This window comes from Rhopalosiphum maidis, chromosome 2 (assembly GCF_003676215.2).
Source record: "Rhopalosiphum maidis isolate BTI-1 chromosome 2, ASM367621v3, whole genome shotgun sequence".
In the NCBI taxonomy this organism is placed as follows: domain Eukaryota; kingdom Metazoa; phylum Arthropoda; class Insecta; order Hemiptera; family Aphididae; genus Rhopalosiphum; species Rhopalosiphum maidis.
Genome location: NC_040878.1, coordinates 26,392,588 through 26,407,452, shown reverse-complemented (window position 1 = coordinate 26,407,452; position 14,865 = coordinate 26,392,588). Strand labels below are relative to the sequence as shown.

At 27.9% G+C, this 14,865-nt stretch overlaps 1 protein-coding gene across 3 annotated transcripts in view; it reads right to left on the bottom strand.

Annotated features, from left to right (window-relative positions):
• Nucleotides 1–14,865, bottom strand: part of LOC113551068 (potassium voltage-gated channel subfamily KQT member 1) — a 248,930-nt gene that overhangs the window by 116,469 nt on the left and 117,596 nt on the right. Inside the window, exon 1 of one of the 3 annotated variants that reach the window (XM_026953099.1) lies at nt 10,208–10,245. The exons of the other annotated variants lie outside the window; for them this stretch is intronic. Coding sequence (XP_026808900.1) covers nt 10,208–10,230 — 23 coding nt within the window. The 5' untranslated portion in view covers nt 10,231–10,245. Of the gene's footprint in view, nt 1–10,207; nt 10,246–14,865 lie in introns of those variants that run through there. 3 annotated transcript variants of the gene reach the window in all.

Here is a 14,865-nt window from a genome sequence, read left to right as displayed (position 1 = left end):
CACTCGTTTGATACCTTCTAGTCATTCATAAAAACATCCAAATGCTTGTACCTAAACATACCCTCTATAGACAATAACCGTATTTTGGTGTGTTTATTAATTATTTCTGTAGGTTGTACACAAAATCCGGTCAAAGTACACATTTTTCCAAATTCGAACACTGTAATTTGAAATTATACACAATAGCGGCTGTTGGATCACTATTATACGTCTATTATATATTGCATAATGACTGATTTCATAATTTGACTACCTAGGCTATAACGCCTATAACAAACATATTATATATATTTCAGTGAACACGTAGTTTAGGTGTTAACATATTGGTATATAGCGTAGGTATTAATGATAATGCATTCACATAAATATATACGATTTTAACTTTTGAACCGAAAAAAATTATAAAATTCAATGCAATTTTATCAGACATCAATAAAAATTAAAAATTAATGCCAATCAAGTCGTTTAAGCCGTTAATCTTTAACAATTACGTATTGTTCTGTTTATGAAAAATATAATTTTTGTTCTTGTAAACTACAATCAATTTTCTAATCGAATAATCTAAATCTCCGTGATTTAAAAAAAAAAAAACGTCCATAGTTACTTACATATGATATTGAGATCATCACCTCCATCACACGACTTTTCTAGAATATAACTGGTAAATTATTCCTGTCTTATATCATATCTCCAGCGTTCGTTCGTGGTTTTTGTGCGCTTTATTATTTGTTTCGACATCTGTAAGAATGACGACCAAGATACTTACGGTACACGCCCGCACGCATCACTCAGTAGAATAAATTCGTCATGTGCGTTTGTATATGGATTAGCGTGCATTTGTTTGATAATAATGATAGATGATCGAACGAATAAACAAGACGCGATGCACAATATATAAGTACATATAGTTATACACTATACACGGTGTGATTCTAAAATGGTTAGTGATCGATTATACATTCTCTAGATAGGTACGCCTTGCGTATATAATACATATATATATATATATATTGTATAGTACAGTTTCTCGGCCCACGTCACGGCGACGTGTTTTAGTTGTTCCCCTATTTCTCGCCTAAAGTTCAAAAGTTTCAACTACTGTCCTTTGCCATCAAACGCAGACACGTCTAGACGTTGAAAACCGTCAGTGCCTATACGCATATATTAGATATAATATATATATATGCGTATGTGTGAGCGTGTGTGTACTTTAGGCGCATAAGATTAGAAGCGACGGGACAAATCAGGTCGTCGAAATTGACTCGAACCCAGCCAGCGAGGCGCCCGACATCAAAGGGACGGCGAAAATCGTGTGCCTATACATCGCATTCGTAAAACGAAATTATTTTAAACCGTCTGCCGAATTTATAGTGTATGTACAACATGGAATGCTTTAAAAACAAAAATTATTATACATATATTATAATATGTGGATACACTCTCGGTAATGGTGATTGAACATTTTTAGGAGCACGCACTGATGTCTAGGGCAGTGTCGTAGAAATATCGACAGTGGTCTACGACAAATAATATAAAAATACATGAGAGTAAAAATGTCTTAATGTGACACGTGTATTGATATGCATTAACTTAAGATTCAAATTCCCCACAAAAAAAATGTATAACTCGATGGATCAGTGCATGTTGTCATTATATAAAATGTGTTAAAATCATATCTACCTCTTCATTTACAAATTATCTTGAAGCTAAATGATGAATTAAGTCATAGTTTGACTTTAAAAGGTGGCGAGTGCATATCGAATACAAAATGGTAATACGCATATTATTATTATTTTATTGGTTGTATTCCGCAAGTGAGATCTCGGAAATTGTCCAGAGTATGAATTTATGATGTTAATATTTCATAAGTTTTAAACTGTAACGAGGCTATTTACCTGAGATAAAGGGATCTACAGATATTTTACCGTCAGTTCATTACAGATACAAGCAGCATCATTTCATTCGTCACATTAATATTGGAGTTGTTCGTATTATATGGTGCGTAATGAAGTTTATTGCACAAAGAACTCGTAGAGCGTTAAAAATGTTTGACGAATAAGAAAGATACATAATAATATAATATCTATGATTTGTTCGAAATCAATGATTATAAGACTAAAATATTTATATAGGTATAGTATAGGAACACAAGATAAGATACACAATTTTTCGGCTCATGAGTTTTAAATTAAGTAAGGGTATATCAAAAAATTTCAAAAATAACGATTTGTTTAACGATTATTTTTTTTCATCTGTTGTCTTTGAATTGATTTATTTTACTACATATTTAAGAAGTTAGCAAAAATAAAAGATTTTATATAACCATATGATATACAGTCAAATTCAAACACTATATTATTAGATACATGAATAAACAATTTTATTTTCAATTTATAGTTAAAATAAAAATTATATTTTATAAAACAAATAGTTATTGAAAAACAAAGTGTTCTCTGTAATATAAGCGTATGCAATTATATAATAAGTTTCGTGCATGATAATATTTGTGATTTTTGGCACACTTCACGTTCACGCGTAAAATGACTGCCAATATAGAAAAAAAATCAAAATGGTTGAAATATTAGGAAATATATTTTCATTTATATTTACATAATTCTAAATATATACGTAAACAGTTTTTTATTTTTATTTTTAGCCGACTAACACTGAAAATAATGTTTGAAATATCTGTTAAAAGTACAAATAATTAATTAATTTGAAATCAATATTTTATATCGATCGAACGTCTTGTTTTTTAAAAGAGAAAATTGAAACAAAAAGTGCTATTGATAATTGGTACAACCTTTTATTTCCAGACTAGGAATTTTAAAGTTATTTAATATTTTGAGTACTTAAAAGCATTTTTTTTTTCATAATACCTAAAATTAAATTGATGGAATGGAACTTTGTGAATTTTTTGATGCTAACAATTTAAATATCGCTTTGGTGGAAGTACATTTTTTTAATTTTTAAAGCATAAAAACACTCAACTGAACAATGCTGATGTTTTTGCATAGAATTCTTTGATTCCAAGCGTGCTTTCATATACCTATACAGGTTAATGTGCTGTTGTGGTTAGGATTTGAATTCATCATAAACAACGAAAAGAGCAGTAAAATATTAGATAAGGTATACACTATAGTAAAGTTCAAATGTGTGATTATAATATTACGCAATAATAATAAATAGGTAATATGAAAAATAAACGAGCACGCGTGTGTGTATGTATGCGTGTCTATTCGTGTTCGATATACACACAATATTATCGTTGAAACGTCTCCGCTTTGTGCACGATATATTTTTGTGTTTATGACTTGTAAACTGTTTGCTCAATACGAACCGTACCACTGTAATAAACATGTATTTGCATGGTGTTTATAATGTTAAATGTTCTATTGTAAATTGTTATTATATCATTCTGTTACACAGCCCATCCGCAGTACACCTATTACGCGCGTGAGCCAGGCACATCGCTCGCAACTATATTACGTATACTGCAAAGGGGTTCGACGTGACGTCGACTACGACGATTAGATATTATGATTGAAGTTGGCATTGAACCGGCTGGAACCAAAATTTTCACGTTTCTTAAAATTATACAGGTGAAACAGAAAAATTAAACTACTCCGATTACTAATTGGATCAAACACGTCCCTGAAAAACGGCAGTAATTTCGTCTTGTAGAACGTGCAATTTACGTGGAGTTCTTACATAGCGGACACAGTAATAATATATTAAATGCGTAATATACGTATAAAATCGATGTACCCTGTATAGGTACAATAAATAAATTAGTTAATTTAACGAAAACCAATTTACTCAAACCATTTTTCCGTACACGCGTGTATCAAATAAATATCACGATACACTATTATATATACAATATACTACAAGTACCATAACCGTATTAGCCCATTTTAAAATTACTCGGCTAAAAATTATTAAAAATCATGGGTCACGAAAATTTAGAATGTTATTTATAAATATATATATATAACAATAATAATATAGTATAGCGTCCAATTAACCTTTCTCACACTACAGAAAATGTTAGATTTCCGTGACTTTAACCCCACAGTAATTTTTCATACAAACGTACATGCATGTATGTGATTTATTCACGTGCTGATACAAGTGTATAATATAAACTGCAAAACATGTTCCTAAAACAATTCGAGAATTATACGAATATTATATTTATACTAAGCACTGAAGCGGTTCTGTATGAAATATTTTTGTTTACATAACCGTCTGCAAATATGACTGTATAAAGATATATACGCGCAGACAATATATTATTACAATAACTAAAATATAAAATTTATTTTTATTAAAATAAACTAACAGAAACATTTCAAAATACATAATAATATGTATCATTAGTGCAACTTAATTTAATATATTATTATGCAGTGAACAGTCAAACTGTGCTAATTAAATAAATATTATGAGCAATTGATTTATCAGTTCCAATAGGTTATGGTGGTTATGGTTATTAGGTATTTATAATTTGATTATAATATTACAAATAAAACTTTCACTAATAAAACTTGAAACAAACCAATTTATCAGGCATATTATAAAAAAAAGTATGATTGTATTATTGTATATTATATGAATTGGTAATTTATTATAAAGTTAGTAAAAAAAAAATTCGTTTATATAAATAATTTGGTACTTTGTTATTGAATAAAATTCAAAAGCAATATTTTTTACATTCAATCGCAATATGAAAATGTTATAATTTGTAAATTTTTCCAGATTTCTTTCGTAACAAGCAAGTGTACAATAATACAATTCGGAGAATGCTATTATTAAAAACAAAACATTGTACTTTAATATCCGGCACTGTCCGTGTCTCAAAGTAATAGATTTCCGATTAAAACGGAATTATAGTAATTGGGTGTTCGTTCGACCACCACGGCGTTCGTTTTCTTAATAATTTCCTTTTTATTCATATGGTTCGTATTGATTTTCTTGGAGAAAAGTTTAAAAAAATAATGGTTTTTTTTTTTAATGTTTTCTTGAATTAATTTACAACAAAATAATAAAAGATATTGTACATTTGCTTGCAAGATATTATACAGTTGTTAGTAACATGAAACCCATTTGTGATGCATTAATTGAATGTGTTTATATACATCATTTCTATTCATGGATTGTTAAACATTTCTTAACGTTCTTATAAAAAAACAACAACAACTTCCGTGGTAAATCTGCCATGGCTGAAAACTTATAGTATATTATACTCTAAGAACATATGAGTTTATTTAGTAGTATACCTCGTTCACTCAGCGAATAAAATACATTACAATTAAAAACTTTAGAAGAACTTTATATTACTTATATTATATTATATAGTACAAATAAGCCGTTAATTGGATGTACATAAAAATAAAAATAAAAACACACACCGCACAAGAACAATATATTATTATACAATGTTATAATAACAACTTATGAGATTTTTCGGTTTTTGTCTTTACTATTAAATATGTACCTATTATTTATACACATTGTTACGGATAGGTTTAGATGGCCCTAGTAAATATAATTAATATTATTTCATTTTTCGGATAAAAATTTTTCAAAACATTGTTTAAGGTACATAAAATATCAAACGTAACACATTAAAATCATTTATTTGTGTTTTCTACTCAAGAAACGAAGAACATTATTTCAATTAAAAATATCAATTACAGTTTTTGTTTGCATACACAAAATTATAACGTCATATCAGGATTTACTGTTTGTTATTATTAGACGGGCGTTGAATAAACGTCATAAAACTTAATTTCTTCTTAAACATTATGGATGTAATATAAGTAGTCAATTTCACCAGTATATATAAATTACAAATAATTATACGTCCTGAACATGTTGCATAATAAGAGTTCGTATATATGACTTTTAAAATCAATATTCACGACTCTTATTCTTGCAGTTTTACGGTAATACACGTTGCACATTTGCACAGAAAATTATTATTTTTTTTTTATTTTACCGAATTCATAATAAATACATTTTATATATTATACGGATATACGGAGTGATCCATTTAACGTAAAACATTCATTATATAAGAAAATATTTTTGAATATTTCTTTTAAATAATATTAAGTCATTACAAACCAACATTTTTGGGGAACAAATTACGATTTTACAATATTTTAAGTTTTTACTTTTTTGAATGAAAACATACATTTTAAATTTCATATTCCAATTCAGAATATTAATTGAAGTGTTTCGATCTATATAAAAATAAAATTTCGAATAAGTAGTTTATTATAGTAATAGTTATATAATTTAAAATAAGTATTTATAAATCATAAGCTGCTCTCCAATATTCGACTTTTATACGCCGAAGTACTCTAAAAAATATTCTACTTTTGAATGAAAAAAAAAATATATATTGCCATTAAAAAAGTAGAAACACTAGAAACATTAAAAATTGATAATATTAAAAAAAAGAAAAAAATATAATTTTTTTTTTTTCAAAAACGTTCTTTTGGACCTTAAAATTATGTAAAAGAAATATTTTCGAAAACTTTAGGGTATTCTAAAACTATGAGTATTTACTATTCTATACGTTAAATGGAACATTCGGTATTATATATTCAATATTATGCTATTAATATCGAAATGGTCCTCGGTTTTGTATAATATGCACGTGCGTGTAACTATGAGATCTGGCTTCTTGAATTTATTACGAAATATAACAATGAGTAATGCTTAATGACCCTATGATTAAGGCATTAATGATATTTTGATTATCCCATGTATATATTTAAGTATCAGAGGTAAAAGTTATTGATGTCTTATCGACAAATAGTCAACGTTACACCATCAGAAGATGAGACTTACCTGAATATATCATATATGTGTAGAAAAAGAAATAATCAGCTGTTAAAATCTAACTCTATCATAGATGTTTGTATTATATTATTCATGCAAGACAGAATTATATTTACTAAACTTATAGCAGCTGCAGTAATCAGAACTCGCGAGTGTTGTATGTGGTGCACAGGGGGGGGGGGGGTACTACATCCTATGATCCCATTAATAAATATTAATGTTAATTATTAGCATATTGAATATAACTTTTGAACTTGAAGCGATCGTGTAAACATTGAAGAAACGTAGGGGCGAGGTAATTGATTAAATACCTCATGTCTTGTACATAAAATAATAATATAGAGTCAAACACACTTGATATTGATTTGTACTTTTTACGGATATGTTATTTGCTCTAAAAAAAATCTAATACAATATAATATACATCTCATGGATTAAATTTTTATAATTAAAACAAGTAGGTATGTGTATAATCGTATATGACGAAACTATAGACGAATCGTCAGGTCAACTGAAAATAATAACAGTACACGTTAGATTAGGTATGTATGTACCTGTACGGTTATTATACCTACATAAATAATAAACAACACTAATACACTACCTATGTATATATATATATATATATATTATCGTGTGTCGTAAATGAAACGCGGAAGTGTACTGGGCTATACGATTACACACCTATCTACTCATTTATATACATATACAATATGCATAAGTATATTATATAATATATACCTATACATATGCATGTTTATTTCAAATAAATATACATATGTGTGTGTGTGTGTGTGTGTGTGTGTGTATGTGTATGCATTTATATTCGATGTCTCGATGTTTCATACACGCCAGTACTCTGTGTGGTGGTTCTATATTGCAAATGTAAATCAATATTATCGCTGTCCCTGGCACCCCGTCCTATCCACGTTATCCCTTCACCATCAGCCCTCGGACGTCTTCCGGCCCGTGCGTCGAGTATAAGGAAACGGTCGAGCGTGTTCGCATAATATATTTAGTTATATATAGGTACCTATATTATACTTATACACACACACACGTGCGCGCGCGCGCGCGCACGCTCTTCTATAATATTATAATATACACGTATGCGGAAACGTATTAATCGTCCACCGCGCTGACACCTGTGCGAAAAATCATCAGTATATTTTCTTCAATCGGTCGTAACGCGCTTGTTTTGTTCAACATTTAATTGACGTGCATTTACGTGTATTATAAAATATAATATAGTATTGACATAATGATGATCGCCTTCGATACATATAGTATGTGCTAGCGTTCAAGTATACATGTGGGTGTAGGTTTGCATGGTGTCGATATACTGTTTTTGCAACACGCGTTTTAAAATAATATTACATTCTAAAATATATTGATCTAAAACATTTAAGTATCTATACGTAATTTTCGTTTATTTAGTTTAAGATGATCTCGTTGTACTATTTGTTTACTCTATTTGACCCACACACAACATACAGAAAATTTGCATTCATCAGAACCAATATTGTGTTATTATCGATAATATTAATATTAGAATTAATTGATTTACAATTAAATATTCAGTTAAAATATATCCCATGCCTGTATGTTAAATTTTGTTTAAATTTTGAAAATTTTTAATTTGTAATATTTTACATGCCTATAACTTGCATAACAATTTCAATACCATGCTAGAACACAAATAACGTTCTTAAATTTCAGTATGATGAATAGTCAATACACTGTAATACCAAAGTTAAGAACACGAGGATTTTAGTTATGCAAAACGTAAATTTTCTATGTAGTTGCGTCCATATACGCGGGTCGTCCATTATTCTATCTACATATTTATTTTGTACAAGTGTATAACTATAATACGTGGGGAGATGGTAACTGAGACAAAATTACACCTTTTCTAAAAGCCGATATGTATAAACTGCGCCAAACAAAAAAAATGAACATTATACAATCTGCGAAAAATTAATAATGCAAACTGCGACAATTTATTTATATAATAAATAAAGATACTATGTACATAACCGATACGATAACACATATACGTTAATCATTTAATTAGATATATATGTTATGGTATAGCTATAGATTATGTACCAATAAATTATTTTTCATGTAGAATAATATTTTCGTTGTTTAAGACCAATTTGTCTCTGCATGTTTTCTTTGAGCATTGAGAAAATCCATGTTGAATAACCGCTTATTTTGGAATTATATTTAAATTTAAAATTGTTTACCACCAATAATTGTTTACCGTTTTGGCTAGACATTTTTGTAAGTTCCATTTTAAATACAATATTACACGACACAGTACGTACTAACCTAACTTGTAATAATCTTGTACTTGTGAAGGAGCCGATATTTAGTATATTGTATTAAAACTTAAAAACAAATTTGGATTTTCCTTACAAATTTGTTTCCAACATAGCATATTAATTAAATGATATATGTACATAATAACACATAGGTATATAATACGATGCGTGTAACTATATACCTATTATATATTTTATAGTATCAGTATGTACATAGTATCTATTTATTATATTATATTTATAAAGTTAATTGTCGCAGATTTTATAAAATTAATTTATTTTTTGTCGCAGTTTACATACAGCCAATACATGAAGTCAGTTTTAATGTCTCAATCTTCTATCACTAAAATAAATGTTACTAACATTTTGCGTAATCAGCAAAAATACTAACGCAGCTATAAATAAAAACGTTGTTTGTAATCCATGTATCTATAGATATCATGTATCTATGTTATACATTTACCTATAAAAAATCATTTACGTTTAGTACAGGAATTAAAATCTACTACTTAGGTACATTTATTTAATTTTTGTTAATTTATTGAATAGTCTATAGCCTATAGATAAGAACCTATTGAAAATAAAACTTAAATTATTTATTATAATTTATAGTTTTAACAATTGAATTTGATTAGAAGTATTATTTAAATCAATAAATGGATGATTATATTTTCGAAACACTTATCTATACTAGTCGCTAGGTTAGGTATATGTTAAATACCCAAGTTAAGTAATGTAACTATTTTATCATCAATAATATATTATGTTATCAGCTGTCGTATTTTTTTAAATGGACATTGTGACTTATATCTTTAACAAAACAAATTTAAGACATCTACAATAAAAAAATGTATTGACATAAAATACAATTCTAACATTGACACGTATCTAATGACATAATATGTAACTGAGATTCTGTTCGACCTTGGTTTTATAATATGATGAATAAATGTACATACTCAAGTAAACAGCTAAATGGTAAATAAATACATTTTCAATAGAAAAATTTACAATATATTACTTACCATCGTGTTTCGGTTCTAGACATAGTAACTAATATGTATAGTTGGATGAGCGATGTGCGGCCTTGGACTTTTAAAAGTGGACGCAGTCCGTCGTCCCGGAGCGTTCAAAAAGTTACACTGATAGAATCAAAGTTTTCACCACATGTCACAACTTCCGAACATGAACGACTAGCAGTTTCGACGGATATAACTCAGTGCACGCGTGGTATTCCGGATGATGAACTCCACCACAGCGAAGACACGTTACAATATACGATATAAATATATGTGTATAAGAATCACATAATACGTAGAGCATTGACAGCGTTTCGTTCACAGTACATAATATATATACTATCATTTAAACGGCAAAATCACCAACTCTTCTAGCAGTCCCTCAGGCGGGACCATCGACATATTTATGTGAACTCTCCCATGCAGCACTTAGATGAACTAATAAAAATGACGATTTAAAATAATATTATTAACACTATTCAAATCTAGAGCAAACGACCGCTACAACGAAATTTTTTTCGGACAATGCACACGCGGTAGAGTGATTTGAAGAGCATACTTAATTAGTTTCTATAATTTCATTCACTTTCAATCCTTAAATTAGTTAGATTATGTGTTCATTTGAATTTTGATTTTTTGAACTTTTAAGTTTTTTTTAATACTTCTATATTTTCTAATACGAATACATAGATTTTTATTAATACAATACTTAAATAGTCTTGTGGCAATAAAAATTCTTTTTAAAATCAGTAATACCTTTTTTTACCGTGATTTTTTTAAGAAACAACTGTTTAGGAGACGATGTTTTCGTTGCAAATATTGATGTATTTAAATTGAGTTATCCAAGTTACAGAACTGTGTTAGTTCTAAAAATAATTTGATAATCAATGGTTATAGGTTTAGAATATATAGGGATAGTGATTATATACATAAAATATAAAGTAGCTGATTACACTCAGATAATTTTTAGAAATTATAAAATGCTCGTCGACATAGCTGTACGCAAGTGAGAGTTTGTAGGTATTTAACCTACAAACGCCTTGCTTTGCATCGAGTTCATTAACAACTATTGGTTTTATTGAATTAAAAGGAAGTTTACTTCTGCAAAACACCTTGATCAACTTTTAACGCCCATCGTCAATATTATGTAGTATGTAAAACACTCAGTTCTCCGTGATCATCAACATTCGCCATATAATAAAAGACTCCGTATTACTATGACACAACTACCTACTAATAAAAAAAAGACATATTATTCGACTAATTGCGTAAATATTATTTTTTGTTAATTATTAGTAAATAGTAGGCAATAAAGTTTTGACTGAAAATAAGCCCTGAAGTTATTTAAATTAATATAAAATCCTTTTATATCCTAGATACAATAAACATATCTATAAGATTTAACTGTTTTTTTCTGGATATCTTATATCTTATAGGTCACTTATTTACCATGTTGTAAAAATATTATAAAAACTCGTAATTTGTATTAATGCAAGTTAAATCATAAATGATAAAACAGGGAATCACCATATTGTATAGCTGTGTAACACTCGCAGAAATTAAGTTTTTATACTTAATAATTTCACCCCATCCTTGGATTATTAGGTGAACATGTTAACTATACAATAATATCTTATTTTAAATATCATACCTATTCATGGTAGCATTCAAATGAATGTCGAAGATGTAAAAATTAAAAAGAAGTATTTTATAAACATATAATATTATACTATTATATCATTCTCGATACTAATTAATTAATTAAAAGTATAAATTGGTAGTGAAGTTGTTTGTGTTACATTTGAGTAGAACTTTCAGTTGTCTTTTGTTGTATTATTACCGGAGTACCAACTTTTATATCTCCGTGGACCATAAAAGTGTATATATCTAATACGTGTAGTTTTATTCCATTTTTGAAAATCATATTTACTACATTATTATATTTCCTTTTGCATATTTAATGTGATTTACTCGTCCTATAACATTTTAATTTTTCGACTATCCGCGATTGTTTTGATTTCCCTGGAGCTAATTTTTTTCTTACTATTCCTTATATTCATATCTTTAAGTTACAAATAAGTTATGCACTTTTTATGCCATTTATTTTTACATTCAATTTTTCATTGTTTTTACTAATGCTTTTTATTTCCATACACTCAATGTCGAGTTGAATAAGAACATTAAAATCAAAAAAGTATTCAATATATTGAAGTTAAGATGTTTAAATGTATTAAAATATAATTTAACATAAACTATATAGCCATGTTAAAGGAAACTTATACCATTTAAAAAAAGCTTTTGTCAAAATAACATTGTTATCTGTGTTTTTCTATAAAATATAATTTTAACCATTTTGAATACTTTTTATTTTAAAATGTAGAACATTAATCAAGTATACTATTGGCGATTTCGCGTTATGAGCAACGGTCGGAGATAGTAGTCAGAGGGGCTGATTACTCTCGCCGACCGCGGATGGTAAACCTCATTGCTCATAATGCGAAATTGCCAATAGTCTAAAAGACAGATATCACTATTTTTTTCAATTTTAATAAATTGTATTCTATTTTTCTTGTTAAAATAAAATTTCTAAATCTTAAATTTTAACAAATATATATTCTCAGGCAAAAAACATTTTGATTATCAGAAAATCTTATTAAAATATTTTATCATAGCTGTTATTTTGTATTTTTCAAATAGTTTGTTTGTAAATAACAATTACATTTGATTATTGAAGTCGAAATAATATTTTTTCAGCTGTAAATCCTGAGGAATAGAACATCATAAAAGGCAGAAATTAGATAAACTTCTAAGAAATAAAGAATACAAATTCAGTGAAGTAAGATAGAATTTCACACTCGAATAATGTAGAAAAGTTTTCGAACTAACACACACGTATACGAGTTTAAACATTTTTCAAGATTTATAAATATTTGAATAGGTACACGTTTTCGTTCTTTGTAACAACGACTAAACTCGTTACCTCGCAAACGCTTCACTTTTTACTTTTACTATTTTATTTATTTTTTCCAAACTCTTTTTTATTGTTCTATATTTTTATCATATCTTGCGTGATATTCCACTGTTATTTTCTCATTTTTTTTTTTTTTTTATAACACATTTCTTGTCTAATTTACTTGTTATTACTTATATAATTGTATATTTGAAGTTCCGTACATCACTATATTATGCGTCTTTCTTCAACATGTAATGAAAATAAAATTAGTTTGTGTGTTCACGCATTTTAAAGGAACACAATTTATTGTTTCGCTTACACTGAATACTATTGAATTAAAAATAATCCAACTTGTAAATAATAAACGCCTACTGATATTATTTATAGGTATGGGTATTCCTAAAACATATTTCCTTAGCTGTTAATATATTATCCAGTTAGTATCAAAGAATGTTGAGTAGGTCTATGCAAATGTCTTAATGTGTTAAACAAAATATTGTTGTTATTTGCACATTTACGTACGACTATTATTTCATATTATATTTAATATGATATTATGCAAAATGATTGTGTAGCACAGGGTGCACTTCAAACATTACTAACAGTGTAATTTTAGATTTTATTACTGCATAAAAGCGCTTTTAATTTTAAAACAATTTACATACCTATATACTTTTATATATTCACGAATACTTTTTCGTATTATCCCCATTCTTTTGTCTTTCATATAAAATATTAAAATATGCCCATAACACATTTTCCCTCCGCTCACTTACCTACTCAGTAAAAATTAATATGTAAGTATATACTATCTATACATTATACAATTTTGATATGTTTTTATATTCGTTCATATATTTGTTTAAATGTTTACTATAAAACCTTGTAAAATAACATAATAAAATGTGTTTAAGTATAAAATTCACAATGCTTATATTTACCATATAAAAAAAAAATTGAATTAAAATGTATTTAAAGTTGTTTTATCTAATGTGCAGTCTAGAAGTCTAGAGTTAAATATGTATTTATAAATACATATTATACTCTGTATAATATGTATTATACTATCATACTCTGTTTAAATATAGCAGGTAGTAGGGATTTTGTATAAGTTTTAAATCTTTTAAAATTATGTTAAAATGCACAACCTAGTCTGAGTCTGTGTGTTAAATTCGAAAGAGTGTATACACCGATCAAAATTACAAGCAGGGATGGGCAGTATTTCAAATACAATTGTATCTTGTACTTAATATTTACTGGGTGTTCTTCTAAAGTATTTTGTATCTTGTATTTAAATACCGATTTTATTTAATATATTAAGTATTTAATATTTTAAAAAACAAAATAATTCAAGTAAATACCTACTAAATGCTTTATAACAGTTGACTGTCAAGTTACAATCCTCGATCTGATTGTTATATTTATATTTCATAAAGTCTCTAAAAATTAGACTTGTAATTTACAAGTGGTTCTATCCTACGTCCAGGACAACAACCTCATTGTAGTCTGCTTCGTTTATGTACTCAATTTATACTTTTGTATACTTACATTCATCCTACATATATCCCTGTCATATCGAGGTACCCACTATGTTGCTCAATCTAAAAGTACCTCGAACTACAGGTAAGATTTCAATATATTTACTTAATTTTTGAATAGGTGATCCCAAGAACTCTCTAAACATCTGACACACACCCACATGCAATGACAT